This window comes from Lethenteron reissneri, chromosome 61 (assembly GCF_015708825.2).
Source record: "Lethenteron reissneri isolate LAM-NWPU_2019-01 chromosome 61, ASM1570882v1, whole genome shotgun sequence".
In the NCBI taxonomy this organism is placed as follows: Eukaryota; Metazoa; Chordata; class Hyperoartia; order Petromyzontiformes; family Petromyzontidae; genus Lethenteron; species Lethenteron reissneri.
Window position 1 is genome coordinate 8844500 of NC_083839.1, and position 17715 is coordinate 8862214.

The 17715-nt window shown below is 51.3% G+C and overlaps 2 protein-coding genes across 3 annotated transcripts in view; both read right to left on the reverse strand.

The window, feature by feature from the left end:
* LOC133358182 (bone morphogenetic protein receptor type-2-like) overlaps window positions 1-1139 on the reverse strand; it is a 65398-nt gene extending 64259 nt beyond the window's left edge. For both annotated transcript variants that reach the window (XM_061576390.1, XM_061576389.1), the window contains exon 1: window positions 663-1139. In XM_061576390.1, coding sequence (XP_061432374.1) covers window positions 663-720 — 58 coding nt within the window. In that variant the 5' untranslated portion in view covers window positions 721-1139. The remainder of the gene's footprint in view (window positions 1-662) is intronic.
* A 12640-nt stretch (window positions 1140-13779) lies between these two features.
* LOC133358286 (electroneutral sodium bicarbonate exchanger 1-like) overlaps window positions 13780-17715 on the reverse strand; it is a 48266-nt gene continuing 44330 nt past the window's right edge. The window contains exons 23-24 of the mRNA XM_061576523.1: window positions 17293-17387; window positions 13780-13855 (exon numbers count right to left, since the gene is read on the reverse strand). Coding sequence (XP_061432507.1) covers window positions 13780-13855; window positions 17293-17387 — 171 coding nt within the window. The remainder of the gene's footprint in view (window positions 13856-17292; window positions 17388-17715) is intronic.

The window sequence follows — 17715 nt, forward strand, 5'->3', positions numbered from 1 at the left end:
AGACTATCGTCACTTCTGTTGACCGGTGGCCACGTGGAGCAGGACTCGAACTCGGGTGGCCTGGGTTCCGCAGCGCGCTAACCGCTGCGCCACCGCTCCCTTTGTAAAAAGCCACGGGGACACCCCCAGCACCCCCTTGTGTCGTGAGTGTCACGTGGTGAGTGTCGTGTGGTGAGTGTCACGTGGTGAGTGTCGTGATGGTGAGTGTCACGTGGTGAGTGTCACGTGGTGGTGAGTGTCACGTTGTGGTGAGTGGTGAGTGTCGTGGTGGTGAGCGTCACGTGGTGAGTGTCACGTGGTCAGTGTCGTGGCGAGTGTCAGTGTGGTGAGTGTCGTGGTGAGTGTCACGTGGTGAGTGTCACGTGGTGGTGAGTGTCGTGGTGGTGAGTGTCACGTGGTGAGTGTCGTGGTGAGTGTCACGTGGTGGTGAGTGTCACGTGGTGGTGAGTGTCGCGTGGTGAGTGTCACGTGGTGGTGAGTGTCACGTGGTGGTGCGTGTCACGTGGTGGTGTGTGTCACGTGGTAAGTGTCTCTCGTGGCGAGTGTCTCTCGTGGCGAGTGTCAGTGTGGTGAGTGTCACGTGGTGGTGAGTGTCACGTGGTGGTGAGTGTCACGTGGTGGCGAGTGTCAGTGTGGTGAGTGTCGTGGTGCCTCCTCCTCACCCACGGCTCCGAGGAGCGCTGCCGCCAGGAGGCGATGGAGCCACACGCGGGAGGACATCGCCACTGCTGCTGCTGCCGCGACCTCCGTGTGGTTGACGATTTGGGACGTTCCTCCAAGAGCACGAAGCAGCGCAGGAGAAGGGAGCCAGCAACCACCACCACCAGCACTACCACCACCACCAGTACCACCACCAGCAACCACCACCAACCAGTACCACCACCAGCAACCACCACCACCACCAGCACTACCACAACCAGTAGCGAGACCACCACCACCAGTACCACCACCAGCAACCACCACCAAACAGTACCACCACCAGCAACCACCACCACCAAAACTACCACCACCAGCACTAACACCAGTACCACCACCACCAGCACTACCACCACCACCAGTAGCGAGACCACCAGTACCACCAGCAACACCAGCAGCAGCAGCAGCGGTAGCAGCGGTAGCAGCAGCGGCAGTGTGTGCGAGTGGCCCGCAAGGAGGCGAGGTGGTTTTGTCGGCTCGGCTACCCCCCCCCTCGCCCCCCCTCCGCGGGTCCCCGGGAGCCGCGCGGGCTGCGCAGCGCCCCCCTCTGCCGCCTCTGCGGCCGTGGGGACGCTCCGCCGCTCGGCCGCCTTCAGCGGATTCACTGCCGTGACCGGGACCCGGTGTCCGCCGGTCGTGTTAGACTCTGTGTGTTAGACTCCTCCGCGTGTTAGACTCCGCGTGTTAGACTCCGTGTGTTAGACTTTGCGTGTTAGACTCTGTGTGTTAGACTCTGTGTGTTAGACTCCTCCGCGTGTTAGACTCCGCGTGTTAGACTCCGTGTGTTAGACTCCGCGTGTTAGACTCTGTGTGTTAGACTCTGTGTGTTAGACTCCGCGTGTTAGACTCTGCGTGTTAGACTCTGTGTGTTAGACTCTGCGTGTTAGACTCTGTGTGTTAGACTCCGTGTGTTAGACTCTGTGTGTTAGACCATGCGTGTTAGACTCTGTGTGTTAGACTCCGTGTGTTAGACTCATCCGCGTGTTAGACTCCTCCGCGTGTTAGACTCCTCCGCGTGTTAGACTCTGTGTGTTAGACTCCGCGTGTTAGACTCTGTGTGTTAGACTCCGCGTGTTAGACTCTGTGTGTTAGAATTCGCGCGTTAGACGCTGCGGGCCAGATCGCCCTCCAGAAACAACTGAGAGGACATCGGAGCGACACTCACAACAACGAAGCGGAGCGCCGGGCCGATAAAGTGCAGCGAGTTGGCGCAGTGGGGGGGGGTCGCAAATGATCGCTCAACAAAGTGGGCGTATAATGTGTAAATGTGTAGCAGCCAAATAATAGAATCTAAATGAATAGCCCACAGCTGGGCGCGTCTGCCATCACACCCCACGTAGCAGCCGGCCCCCGGCACCACGCGGGGTCTGCTCCGTGATCCTCCTGCCAGCGGAGCCCGCGACACCTCAACGCGACCCCGGAGTGCACCGAGGGTGGCACGAGCGCCGTGGTGCCGTCGCCGCCTCCTCGAGGGGCGAACGACGGTGGTTTGTTGACGTTGTGCCAACATCAGCACTGCGGGGAGACAAAGGTGGATCTTGCATTGATTTTTTTCTATTTAAGATAATTACATCCAATTGATGATGAGCTTTCACATACCTGTCAACCCATACGGCTTACTCGCATTCTCGTGCAGGACAATTGAGTGTTCAGGTCCAGACGGCGTACAACCGCCACACGGCCGAGTGCGTGAATCCACCTATCAAACAAGCAGCAGCATCAGCATGCAAGATCACAGACAGTAGCACGATAAGTAGCATCATTGACACCAATGATCAGTTTTTGTTTAGCGACATAATTTTGTATTTGTTTGTGTTTCTCCCTTGTGATAGGACTTTGTAGGATGAACGTTGAGAATTATAACGGCCCGGGGTGACCGATGAGGTCTGAATTGGTCTGTAATCAGGTAGGGCACTGACAAGGGGTTGACAGGTATGCGGTTATCATGCAAGTGGGAGGAAATCCCACGCACGTGCAAAGGGACACCACTCTATCCCCACACAGACAGCGGCGAATAGCGATTGGTCCACACTTGCTGTTACTGCAGCTGTTACTGCAGCTGTTACTGCAGCTGTTACTGCAGCAAGTGTTGACCAAGGGAGTTTCACAACATTTTTGCGGTGATCCAACAACCCCTCGTTACTGTCTGCACAGTGCTGGGTCACAGGGCGGCAGTCACGTGTTGCAGCGGTAACCACCGCCACCACCCGGCTACGTAGCAACACGTGGCCTGTAGCAGCTGCAGCAGCAGCAGCATGCGGTCTCAATTTAAAAGTGCGGCCGAATTGTTTTCACAGGTGTCGCTCGGCTCCAGCAAGCATGAAATATGTGACCGTACGGCACTGTACGAGCACGCTGCCCACTTGTGGACACCGCCTAGACGGTGGAATAATAATGCGAGCGGCGAGTTACCACCGACTCGAGTTTGCCAAGGGCACTTAGAGGTTAGAAAAAAAATGGTCAATAACGCTGGCCCCCAAAGAGGGAAATAACATAACGGGCGACGTTTCAGGCAATGGTCCTGCTTCATAGTGGGAAGATCCAAAGGGCCGAGAGAGAGACCGATTAATAGCTGGAGACTGCACTTTACACAGCACGTGGCCCTGATGGAAATGTCATGTTCGGCGTTTAAAGATAAACGTTCTGGCACGTTATTTAGTAACAGACATAACCTTATATTGCCAAAATAAATCACTGAAATTCTTTTCATCTTATATACATTTCGCTTATATTGTTGGCTTTATGGAGACATACCATAGACATTGAATTTTAAATATTTAGATATTTATCTTACAGATATTGACGGTACGTGTTAAGTGAACGTTGGCAGTAATTCTAAATGTGGATCAATTGAACAGTGTACAAACGACTATCTATTCCTTTCTGTCGCTCTGATTTAACTTTTCCGCATAGTTGTGCTTTGTGTTATGTTATTCCGTTGTGTTTTGTTATCCCTTTGTTTCATGTTATCCCTTTGTGCAGTGTTATCCATTTATGTTGTTATCCCTTTGTGTTATCTCTTTGTGTCATGTTATTCCTGTGTCATGTTATCCCTTTGTGCAGTGTTATCCTTTTGTGTTATCCCTTTGTGTTATCTCTTTGTGTCATGTTATCCCGTTGTGTTATGTTATCCCTTTGTGCAGTGTTATCCCTTGGTGTCATGTTATCTCTTTGTGTCATGTTATCCCGTTGTGCTCTGTTATCGCAATGATGGTGACCCAGGTGACTCTGGCACATGAGACTTCATCCCGTCCTTGCGAGTTCCCCACGAGGACGGTGGACTCAGGCCCACGAGAACATGCAGCAATGGCCCAAGGTGGCGGCTTGGACGGGGGACGCCGAAGGGGCACAGGGGCCCACGTGACGGGAGTGGAGTTGGCGGTTGCGTTGTACGGCCGAAGGCCGCGCGGGACAAGCTTCAGGAGAAGGCCGCCTGATTGAAGTCGGCGAGAGGAGGAGCCCCTTCCGCCCTTGAGACCCACGGCCACCTGCTTCAGGTGTGGTCGGCCGGGCCACGTCGCAAGAGAGTGCCGGAGTGCCAGCGGGATGTTGGCGGCACCGCCGACGCCCTCCACCCTGCCGGCAACTGCTCCCCAAGCCCCTAAGGATCCGAGCCTCTGAGGTCGCCTCTTGCGAGGGATCAGAGGCTGCAGCCCGGTCAAGTTCTGCTGATGAATCCAGGGAGTGGCCGTGCCCTTGAGGCCATTTGTATTTCCCCCAGAGCCCCAAGAAGTGCAAGATCCTGCCCAAGGTGGGGGACCGACGTCAAGGACCCGGTTCATGTGAGCTACGTTCCGGTAATGTGGACTCTCCCTTGTGCTGTGTGATTTGAGGAAAATGGCGTGGTAAGGGTAATGGGTCGTATAGTGTTGTGTGTTGGGTGTTGTTGGTCGGCGGTTGTTGCATGCGCCGCGTGCCAAGTAGTCCCCGGGTGGATCGGTCGTTCTGCTTGTCGGTTCACGGGGACTGTCGTGACTATATATTTTTTGGTTGTATTTTTTGGGGGGTTTTGATGTTCCTCGGTCATGGGATTGCTCTGCCTGTCCACCCAGTTGCGTTGCTGTGTGTCAGCCGGGACGGCTGGTTTTTTAAACAAGGTGGGGGGGGGGGTGATGTAGTGTAATAGCGTAAGCTGGTGGACAGCAGCAACTGTGGTGTACAGACAGTACACACCAGCCGGTGAGGGCGTGCACGGTGTGTTAGCAGGGCGGAGGAACTAGGGCAAGGGTCGTGGAGGACACCGTTGGAGGCCCCTGGAACCTGCTAGTGGGTTCGAGAAGGGAGGCGCAGCCAGGGCGGAGCCAGGCCGCGTTGGTAAGATAAAAGGAGCCGAGAGCGGGAGTTCGAGGTTGCCGGTTCTGGGATTGGATCATCTCGTCGTCGCTGTCGTCTCGTCGCCGTCGTCGCTGCCGTTTTTACTCGATATTGCGCTGACAGAGAGTTGTTGGCCTGTCTCAGTCAGCGTCGTCAGTGTGAGATGGCTCGTATTGTGTACAGGCGAGGCTAAGCAACTGTAGAGTGTCTAGACGAGACCGTGAATGTTCGAATAAAGAAGGTGCCTCCTAAAAACCTTGTCTGAATCACTGACACTACACACCCATCATTACAAACATTACACACACACGCATTATTACACACGCGTGCTCATTACACATGCACACACGCTGTCTCACACACGCATCATGCTCATCACTTGCACCCCTCACTGCACCACTGTAACCAGTCACGACAAGTAGGGGCGACACAGATGTTCGCTGTGCTGAGGTTTTTTATTAGAATCTTCGGCGTAAATGTAATTCAGGATACAATCAAATCTCGTTCAACTCGTGTAATTGGCACGTAATCAGATAACGTGAACAGAAGGATCGTGATTAACATGAAGGGAATTCGTCCATTGGTTATGCTCGATGTCATTAATACGCAATACGGCTGGCGTAAGTTTTGATTTTTGGTTCCGTTGATAACCACGTAAAGGAAAATGTGCGAGATGCTCAGAGTCAAATGGCGGTACGGACGAAAGGGGATGTTCGTGTGTTCTGTCTGTAACATCGTTAGATTATCCACGCTGTCGCGTTAATCAACAAACACCCTCCCTCCCGGTTCACGACGACGAATATCGAAACGATGTAAATCGAAGCGGTTTATCAGGGTAGTAGCAGTCGTAGGCAGCGGTGAAGGCTGGAATGACGACGATGCTGTCAGCGACGTTCAGAGTGTGTGGATCGCGGGGGGGCGATGCTAGTCTTGGTAGCAGTGTTAGTAGTAAAGTGACGACGGATTTGCGAAACGACGTAAAACGGGGACGAAGTATATTGGGGTATTACTGGTAATGAAATATTGTCACGGGAGCGGTGGCGCAGTGGTTAAAACCAAAACTTTTTTTACCAAACATTTTTTTTTACTAAACTTATTTTTTACCAGGTAAGGCCCACTGAGCTATATATTTTTTTCAGAAGCGACCTGGTCACGAATGACAGCTCAACGAAGTGGCTTATCGTCATATGGAATTTCAGAGCAGCCAAATACTCCTAAATGCGTGATTCTGAATGTGGAGGGAAAAACCGGACGGAGGACCCGGAGAAAAATCCACGTGACCACGGGGAGAGAGAGACAGAACACGCAAACTCCAAATATACAGCAGGCGTCAGGGTCGGGATCAAACCCGCGACCTCCTGTATACCAGGCGAGGTAGTTAACATCTCGCCACCATCAGCGGCGAGCGCTGTTCCAACCGCTTCGAGGTGCGACTCTCAACACGCCAACAAATTAACCCGATTACAACACTAGATTCAACACTATTAATTAACATATCTATAAATCAAAATACGTAATATTTAACGTATATGGTATCTCTATACCAAAACCAGCCATATAAATGGAATGTTAACATACAAATAATCAGTGTTATAATATAAAGCTTTGTGCCATATTGTAAATTGTTATCTTACAGCCCTTTGTCAGTCCACTGCTGAATGAAAACCTACATATGCCATGTCAGTTATGTGGGATTGTACGTATGATGAACTTTTTCCGCACCGTACGTAGCCAAAGCGTGCTAATCGGAGGTGCGGGAAATTGTTCGATCATACGTCACCACGCTACTCCATGGGAATTAATGAAGCGAGGAGCCCAGTATGAATTCAGCTATCACCCACCCACTGATGTTAGCCGTGATGGTGGTGACCTGAACTCAGGCCCGGAATTGAATTCGGGCCGGGAATTGAACTCCGGCCTCCGTGTCCATTGCAGTTCGTATAACTGCAGCATCCAGACGCCGTGTCAACACTCACATTGGTATCTGAGTATACAATGTAACTGCCCACCTGCTCACGACATACCACCTCAAGTGACACCACATCTTCAAGTTTCTCACTCAAAGTCAAGTTCTTAACAAATACGGCAATGCTGCAGTGTTCCCTCGTTATTCACGAACTTGCTCTGCGCGATGGCTATCCACGAATCGCATCTGGAACTCTACACGACTAAGTGCATCGAGAGAGAGAGAAATAAAGTTATGAGATGAGAGAGATAGAAAACTTCTCGAAGATTTAGAAGCATCTGCTGACGTTGCGCGCTGTACAATATTCGTAGAGCCAATATCATTCTCCGCAAAAAAATGTTGATATTCACGAGCATCTCTGGATCGTATTTCTCGCGAATAACGAGGGAACCGTTGTAGCGCGTCGTTAAAGCCTGCCCGGGTTGCAGGGCAGTGCCACCCCCTGTAGGGGTTCCCAACGTCCAGTCCCCGTCACGCTCCCCTCGCGTGTGCCGCTCTCTCCGTCCAAACGGATCGTCCTTGGGCCAGACCAGATATCGGTACCACCAAAGGTGGCAAAACTTCAATGGTGCCATTTTATTTGTTACACCAACAGAAGTAAAATAATCCATGATAACCTTTCCAAATGAGCAGCTGTTGAATTTTTCTCGCAGGAAACCTGTTTTTTCACCTATCGCAATCACGCCTATTTGCCCGGACGTTACAAATAAAGCATTCCAACACCTCTGCTGTTAATTAAGACAAGAAATTATTTACAAAATAGATGTTTGTCCCCAAGGCATGAATCTCATACATATTCTTGCATTTATTCACGCTTGTTCTTCAATTTCAGTGACTTCGTTACGTCTGGAATAGATTGGCGCCGTCTGTTTCACTTTTGTTTCTAGCGGCTTGTTTGCTCATGATCATTTACTGGCAGGTGAGGCAAGTACTGGTGGTTGTGTATTATTTCTGTTAAGTCAAGATATCTAAAGTGCTAACTTTACCCTCAATGTGTTGTTAATGTACCTGTTAAGATGATTAGTTAATGCCGGGTGCTACAGGCAAACATCATGTTTTTGTTCAGTTTGTCAATTGTTATGTTTTTTTATATTTTGCTTCGTTAAATTGTAAACTTTCATAACATGCACACAATTATTACCGATAACTTTGTTATCGGTAATAATTGATGATTAAACTCATAAGCACTAACTATTTATATTTTAGAAATAGTTAGTTTTTACGATTTTATACAAACTTTGCCAAGTAAACAAAGCCTTAAAATAGCGTTTTTAGCATCTTTCATCGCAATCTGTCTCCGTATTTTAAGACATAACCGAGTTGAATTGCCTTTCATGGACAAGCTTATTCTATGGAGCAGATGTCTAGCCTAGTCATATTTGGCTATTTACTTTGCTGTCATGGCAATAAGAGGGGGAACACAAGATAACAGTCATCCCTGACAATGAAGGCTATCTGCCTACCATCAATGCTCCAGCAACACATGTGTCTACTGTCAACGAGGTGCTGTACCAGTCACTGAGCGTCGTGCAGTACTTAGGCCTGACAAAGATTGTCTGCGTCTTTGACTAAGCCCTGTGTGCAAAGGCTGTCGAGATCACATGTAAACACTGTGACAAGCTCCATGATGTCATCGTCAGGCCTGGGGTATTCCACACCATCTGCACCCTGCTGGCAATAATAGGAAAGCGTTTCCAAGCTGCTGGACTCCGAGATATCTGCATTGAGTCTGGTATGATCGCAGAGGGCTCCATTGCCGGTGTTACGGATGGCCGCAAGTGCAACAGGGCAGTGCGACTACACAAACCCCTGTGTGAGGCTCTCATGCGACCGACATGGAATGGTTTCCTGTCCTGGTTGGATGCAACTCGCGTGAACGACATGGTTCACCTGGATGAGACACTGAGGACCGTTGACGACCTTGGGAAAGAAGTTTCACAACCCGCTTTGAAGGAGGTCCTCGAGAACAGCTCATGTACACGCATCATGGAACTGTTTGAAGTCTACAGCGAGTTCCTCAGAGGTGGAAACGGTAACCTCTCAGCCTTCTGGATGTCCTATTTGGACCTGGTTGAAATCTTGTTGGGGCTCATCCGAGCATCCAGAGAGGGAGACTGGATGCTACACTTGGCAAGCATTCGATCAATGATCCCATGATGCTTCGCTTATGATAGGATTAATTATGCACGCTACCTCCCCTACTACTATGCCCAGATGTCTCAGCTGCCCATCACACACCCAGATGTGTACACGGAATTCATGGAAGGAGGCTTCTCAGTTCAACTGGGCTCCACCAATCCCTTTGGCCGAATCCCTGTTGTCCAAGCTATAGAAGAAACGGTGAACAAAGACACCCAGACAGCTGGAGGGACAAAGGGATTCACAGTTTGAAACCAAGAGCCGTGACCAAATATTACCTAACAGCTGAGTACAGAAGCATGTACCTCTGACAGTTGAGAGACCTGATAGGTCAAGGCAGGTCCAAACTGTCCCATCCAGATCTACAGGGTCCAAGGATCAAGAGCGATGAAGCAGATGTCCAGTCTCTCATTGACCTTATAGAGAATAACTGGATCAATCCTATGTCCCCTGATCAGACAGATCTGCTTAGCCTCTCCACTGGCATCATGGCTCCACCTGATGTGACCAGGGATCTCTTGAGAGCTCTTGAGATAGGAGAAAGAGGCCTACCAGGTATTCAAGCAAACAAGGTTAGCTGAGGACACACCATCTCTGAAATTCCACGACAAGATGACCAAGCAAAGTCTGAAGACATTCTCCAATATCAGCACAAAAACAGCACATGGAAAGAAAGCACAGAATGTGGTTCTGAAGGAAGATAGGAACCTGTTCAGCCACATAATCCTGGTATCTGAAAGCAGGAAAGTGAATATGAAGGATGTCCTTGCCCACCCACTGGGACCACTGCCATGGGCACTGGCAAATGCTGATGGGTCCCTACGAAAAAAACAAACATGGCTGCACTTGTCAGAGAGCTTGAAAAGAATGTGTCTCCTGCAGAAGACATCCAAACCCTATCTACTTCAATCATTGATGGGATGAGCCTGGTCCAAAAAATGAATGGCAACAACAAAACCTTTGCACAGGTGGCAGAGTCAGCCTTAACCCAGGTCCTCCACGAAGGGGCACAGTGAGAGGATTCATGTTGTTTTTGATGTCTAGCATCAAATATGCTGAACGACTGAACCGGGGTGTAGACACCACTCTCCAGTACAAGATCCTTGCAGGGGGACACCATGTCCAGCAGTGGAGAAAATTAATGTGCAGTCCCTCAAACAAGACCATTCTAATCAAGTTCCTGGTGGAAGAGTGGAAACTCCCACGATACAGAGAGATGCTGCATGGCGAGGTGTTGTACATGACCTGTGAGGAAACCTGCTACAAGTTGACAGAAGATGAGTGTGAGGAAGTAGCAGAGCTGCACTCCACGCATGAAGCAGCTGACACCCGTCTGCTCCTGCATGCATTGCATGCAGCAAATGTGGGCTCAAATGCAGTTATCATCACAGCTGAGGACACTGATGTCATGGTGCTTTGTCTTGGCTTCCAGAAGGACATCACCTGTCCCATCTACCAGAAGTGTGGGACACAGAATCACGCAAGGTTTTTCGATATCGGCAAACTGGCAAGGTCGCTTGAAGACAGCATCTGTGATAACCTAATTGGCTTACACGCCTTCACAGGCTGCGACACTGTCAGTGCATTCGCTGCTCGAGGGAAGCTGAATGCCCTGAAGATGGTGAGAGAGGACACTTCCTGCCAAGAGACATTTAGTCGACTGGGGCAGTCATGGAATGTGAGTGATGAGCTGATCCAGACAATTGAGCAGTTCACCTGCCTCATGTACGTTGCTAACAGCAGCACTGGCGAGGTGAACCAACTGCGCTACCAGCTCTTCTGCACCAAAAGGGGAGAAGTCGAGTCCAGCCAGCTGCCATCATGTAGAGACTGCCTCTTCATGCATGTTCAACGAGCCAACTATCAGGCAGCAATCTGGAAGTGCTGTCTGCAGGCTAATCCTGTGGTGCCAAGCCCTTATTGAGAATGGATGGGCAGACGATGATGGCAAGCTGGCCATTTACTGGCTGCGCTACCCCATCCGCACCAGATGTGGTCTTGGAACTGCTCGCATGCAAGTGTGCGCGTTCATGCACAATGCCAAGCTGCACGTGCCTGTCAAATGGACTGACATGCACAGACACGTGCAGGCTACAGACCTGCAGTAAGCAAAAACTGCAGGATGATCCAGAACCTGACTTTGAACTCGGGGAGTCAGATGACGAGATAGACGAGCAGTTTGATGAGTGACACAGAGTGGTGATTCTGATGGTATTACTGTGGTAGTAGTAGTTGCATACATTGATGCACAGTGTGGTGATTCTGGACTTGGTTACCCTTGTTAACACCATCCAAGTACACACAGAGCTTGATAACAATGTAACCTTCTTCACATATACCCATCACTAACGATATATATGGGATTACATGTATCATTGACTAAGTATATGCAAATGTCAATGTTTATAATATTCAAGTAGTTCCTTGCCTCACTACGGTATTCCTTATTATCCGGTGTTTTAATTGTGTATTTAAACCAATAAAGACCATACTCTTAGGTTGTTTCGGTAAAGTCACGTAGATAAAAAAAATAAAAAATAAATGAATGAAAATAACTCAATTAAATCACGACGTTTCGGAGGCAACACAAGTCTCCGTCTTCAGGTGGGACCATCACAGCCAAATTTACTCACTTGATACAGTACATTTGGCTGTGACGGTCCCACCTGAAGTCGTGATTTAATTGAATTATTTTAATTTATAATTATTTGATTTTATTATTATTTTTTTCCTACGTGACTTTACCGAAAAAACCTATGAGTATGAATCATTGCAGTCACGAAAGCTTCAAATCTAGAATCAATAAAGACCAGTTTGTGACCTAACTGGCTTTGGTCTAGGTAGTTTTTCAGTAATAATGCCCATTTCATCGTTCTGGACGCCTGTCATAGGGTCTGGATATAAAAGTCACGGTAACTACAACTAAGCTGCCACTCCACAAAGGTTATCATGTCAGAATGTGCCCCACACACACGTGGAGGATGACAAAGCTCATGACTAGACGTTGCCACCTCAGCTGGTACCAACAAGTTATTGTTCTGGTCTGGGCCCCATGGACTCGGAGCCATCGTTGGGCGCTGCGCATCGCTGCCGCTCATCCCCAGGTGGGGGTGGCGATCGCGATGGAGACCCCCCCCGCCCCCCCGCTGCCCAACCCACTTCCCCGCGCGTGCCGTGCCCGCCTTGATAGGCGTCATGGTTGTTTTCTGGTTACGTGCATTTCTCCACCCGCCCCCCCTCGTTATTTACGTATTCATATATTTGGTTTGTTTCATAAGTGGGGGTTTTGATTCTTGGTGTCGTCTGTGTAAGGGGCCGGCTCATTGATGTTGCGGCGTTGTGGGATGTTATTGCATGAATGACGCTCTATAAAATGGCATTATTACTCGCCACAGCACTTGCCCCAAGAATCTGTTAAGGCTGTACTGGGGGGGGGGGGATCTTTGACACAATCGATGTAGAGAGGGAGAGCGCGCGCGTGATCGTGTCGTTCGGCGCTCACGACAACCACACGGGATGCGTTGTCGCAACGATTGCGACGCGTGCCCGCACGTCGCCGCGATCGCTGGCCTCGCGATCCTGCATCGTGGCCGTGCCCCCCCCCCCCCCGCACTGTGCAGGCAGCGAGGGGTTAGTGGATTGCGAGGTCGCCATCTCCTGGCTCGCCAGCGTACCCGACGGCAGTACGGAAAGTTGGTCAATTTCCATCCGTATTCCATCTGTACGAAGACTGAGTGTCACTACCCCTCGTATGCGTGGGGTATCTCTGGGCACTTGGGTTACTTCCGACGTGGATATAATCGCTCATTCGTGGAGTTGTGCAAACATCCAAATATAGGGCCACAGAGTGGAATTGTTGGTAGCGCCAGTCCTGGCTGCCCTTCCACTCGTGTTTGGTGGCCCACGCCTCTGAATGGAACAAATGTGCGTGTGCTTTTATACATCTTTGAGAAGACTGGTGAACACGGTAACGTGTACCGTCATGGTGCATGGCGAGAGCTGGAGTTTAGGAATACCCGATAGCGTGTTGCGGGACGCAGCGCCAACGAAAGACTGCATGGGAGATGGCAGAGTTCGGACTCACGCCCTGGGAACGGGCCGTTGACTCTGAGCGACACAACAACCAAACTCCCACCTCAACCTGACTCCCACCCCAACCACACTCCCACGCCAACCACACTCCCACCCCAACCACACTCCCACCCCAACCACACTCCCACCCCAACCACACTCCCACCCCAACCACACTCCCGCCCCAACCACACTCCCACCCCAACCACACTCCCACCCCAACCTCACTCCCACCCCAACCACACTCCCACCCCAACCACACTCCCGCCCCAACCACACTCCCACCCCAACCACACTCCCACCCCAACCTCACTCCCACCCCAACCTCACTCCCACCCCAACCACACTCCCACCCCAACCACACTCCCACCCCAACCTCACTCCCACCCCGGCCTCGCTCCCACCCCAGCCACACCAATCCCACAAGGCCGTAAATCGACCCCCCCCCCCCCTACCCACATCCTCCAATAGCAACATCGCTACAGAGAAAGCGCTGCATCTTATTGCAAATACATTCGGTGGAAGATAACGGGGAAACACGCAGCAGCAGGTCCGTGTGCGCGCTTCGCGGGCATCACGTTGGGTGCGGAACTTCACGCCGTGGCCTTGCACGCTGCCCGGCAGTCCTGGTCACCCGAGTTTGATACCAGGCTGCGGCACACATCAGCGCTGCCGCGAGCAGGAGGGGTGGGGCTGAGGTGGGCCTTGTGCCACCAAACACCCCCCCCCCCCGTTCACTCTTCTTAGTGGGGTATCGCTGCTATAGTGGCCCCCCACACCTGTATGGATATTGAACCTCTTTTGCACCGTACGCAGCCAACCGTGCTAATTGGAGGCACGGTGTGTGTACGTTGAACTTCTCTCGCACCGTACGTAGCCAACCGCGCTAATCGGAGGCACGGTGTGTGTACGTTGAACTTCTCTCGCACCGTACGTAGCCAACCGTGCTAATCGGAGGCACGGTGTGTGTACGTTGAACTTCTCTCGCACCGTACGTAGCCAACCGCGCTAATCGGAGGTGCGGGACCTGCAGCTTGACTGGGCCCCCTAATCCGAGAGGAGCTGCAGCGGGGCCTCATAGGTATTTGGCCATTGCTGCCCGAGCCGAGCCTAGGTACGACTCCACTCGGGAGGGCAGTGGAATCTCATGGCTCACGAGGTTGAGACGGCAACAGAATTCACCGCTTTGTTTTACAATTTCGCGGTGCCTCGTGTGGGTGAATACAATGCACTGGGCTCGGGCTTCCTCGTGACAGTCTGAGGACCGCCGTCTCGTACTCGCGTGCATTGCGGCTCTTTGAAATATCGAGGTTTTTTCCGGAATTCGGAATAAAATGTCAGACCCCCTGGTTGAATTCTCATTTATGAATACGCTCGTTAACCCGGGAAGTCTGAGTCTCAAGTTTTTTCCAGGAGGGTCCTGGCAAGTTCTCCACGTAGTGGGGGAGCGACGTTGCTGTACGTGATCCCAATTGAGTCGCTGCAGCAGCAGCAACAATAAATGCCACCATTGGGGATGTTCAGGCCGAAATACAGTTTGGACTGCATGCCTGATTTCACTTTGGGTGCAAACCAGAGAACCCGGAGAAAACCAGTGCAGAGCTGCATGGCGTGATGGATCGCTGCGATGCATCGTGGAGAGGAGCAGCAGGAGGAGCAGCAGGAGGAGCAGCAGCAGGAGCAGCAGCAGGAGCAGCAGGAGGAGCAGCAGGAGGAGGAGGAGCAGCAGGAGGAGGAGGAGCAGCAGGAGGAGCAGCAGGAGGAGCAGCAGCAGGTGGAGCAGCAGGAGGAGCAGCAGCAGGAGGAGCAGGAGCAGGAGGAGCAGGAGCAGCAGCAGGAGGAGGAAGAGGAGGAGCAGCAGGAGGAGCAGCAGGAGGAGCAGCAGCAGGAGGAGCAGGAGCAGGAGGAGCAGGAGCAGCAGCAGGAGGAGGAAGAGGAGGAGCAGCAGGAGGAGCAGCAGGAGGAGCAGCAGGTGGAGCAGCAGGAGGAGGAAGAGGAGCAGCAGGAGGAGCAGCAGCAGGAGGAGCAGGAGCAGGAGGAGCAGCAGGAGGAGCAGCAGCAGGAGAAGGAAGAGGAGGAGCAGCAGGAGGAGCAGCAGGAGGAGCAGCAGGTGGAGCAGCAGGAGGAGCAGCAGCAGGTGGAGCAGCAGGAGGAGCAGCAGCAGGTGGAGCAGCAGCAGGTGGAGCAGCAGGAGGAGCAGCAGCAGGAGGAGCAGGAGCAGCAGCAGGAGGAGGAGGAAGCCGCAGGAGTGGGGGGTGAATGGTGAGCGGCGCTCGGTCCCGACTGCCGAGACGGCACCGCGTGATGCTGCGGCGGCGAGCGGCGTCGCTAGAGCCCGGTCTCCGCGTGCCGTGCGGCGGCGGTGACGGGGGCCGCACCGTGCCGAGCCAACGTCCCCTCTGCGCAGGAGTCGCTGCTCCTGCTTCTGCTGCTCCTGCTGCTGCTGATGGTGATGATGATGGTGATGATGGTGGTGATGATGGTGATAATGATGGTGATGATCGTAGTGATGGTGGTGATGGTGATAATGGTGGTGATGATGGTGACGATGGTGACGATGATGACGATGATGATGGTGATGATGATGATGATGGTGATAATAGTGGTAATGATGATGAACGCAAAGAAAAGCCGCATCAAGTTTCAAGTTATTAGCGTGTAACCGGGTGAGAACTCGAGAGAGAGCAGGACGAGTTCGATCTGCACGAGCGACCTGGGCCATCGAAGTAACAGAAACAAAACTGGAAATGAAATAAAGCAGCACAGCGACGAAGCAAGTAGCGATGTGGACAAAAGAACACAAAGCACCCACAAGAGTGCACGTGAACCGCAGACAGATATTTCAACCATCTCGGTCGCCGTCCCTCGCAACGTCTGTCCCGACAGCCTTTTGGTTTCTGGGCACCAGGGTGGCGGCAGTGGCTGCCAATGCTCGCGACTCACAGCAAGAAGGGGCCTGAGTTTGATTTGCCAACTCGCGCGGCTTTCTGCGTGGAGTTTGTACTTTCTCTCTCTCTCTATCCCTCTGCCCTGCATGAGTTTCTTCTTCATGTTCTCCGGGGTTCCTCCCGGAGCTAAGAAAACATTGCAGTCGGTATTGGATCAAAACATTTCCTGAAAATGACTCAATTAGCATCACACAGAGCAGCATCATCGGCCCCTGTACTTGCGAACACCTGGCAGGAACCTCCTGAACAAAGGAGTCTTGAGACTCGGTTGAGGCTTTCATGCGTCACTCTTGCAAAGGAAACTTCTATCCTGGTCGCTTGAGAGTTCTCACGCTTGCGTACGGACTACGAGAGCTCCGTATCCACGACACGAAGTCCAAAAGAAGCCAAACGTAAACAACGTTAGGAAAGGATCCAATCGACAAATAACTAAATAGGTAAATGTGAATCTGAATAATAAGAATAGGTTTTACCCTTTAAGTTTTGCAGCCAAGAAGGCTGCTGTCTCTGGTGTAGGCCAATCAGTCTCAACGACAATGCCATCTATTATCAGAGCATGTTTTTTGCATGTTCACCACACGGAGTTGTGGTTAATGCAGCAACGTGATTCCTTGCAAAAGGTTTCTATTTGCTGTTTGAACATCTTAACACCTGTTTTATTGCCAGAGAGAGTAATCACCTATTTTTATTTTTTATTCTTTGATACTGGTAAAACGGCCCCATGCTATAAATGCTCTGACACGTGCATTGTCTTTGTCCTATCCGCCTTTTGGCGTTCTCTGGTCTGACACCGGTGAGACATGGCCATAAAGAAGGCTGCTGTCTCTGGTGTAGGCCAATCAGTTTAAAAGACAACGCATTCACTATTTTCAGAGCATGTTTGTTTGCATGTTCACCAAAAGTACCGTGTGGTTAATGCAGACTGATTCCTTGTAAAATGTTTCTCTTTGGTGTTTGAACATCTTAACTCCTCTTGTTTTATTGCCAGAAAGAGTAAACACCTATTCTTATTTTTCATTCTTTGATACTGGCAAAAAAGGTCCCATGATAAATGTGAATCTGCGGACACTTACAGGATTTAGAATATCACCGTCCAATATTGCGACTACTGCCCCGACGTGTACACACATGGGCAGACAGCCGGCAAGCCTGTGGTACCTGTCATTTCTGTGCTGCTGGTGGACTTGCTGGGATTTCTCTCCGCTCCAGACGTCCGGTGCTATGACCGTCACCCCCACGACCGGCTCAGGAACCTGCCAGAAGCAGCGTCAGGGCGACAAACGCAGTAACGCAGGAGCCCATAGCATGACCAGTTAAACTTGCTAGAAACTCTTACGAAGAATCATTTTCATTGTTACCAGGTAAGGGCCCACTGAGCTATGTAGCTCTTTTTCAGAAGCGACCTGGCAATCACAAATGATAGCCAAGATAGACGGTTAATCACGTGGAGATTTCTAGTAGCCAAAAACTCTAAACACGTGAAATGGGGAGGAATAAACCGGAGACCCAGAGAAAAATCCACGCGATTACGGGGAGAATATTCAAACTCCAAATATACAGGTGTCAGGGTTTGGCTTGAGC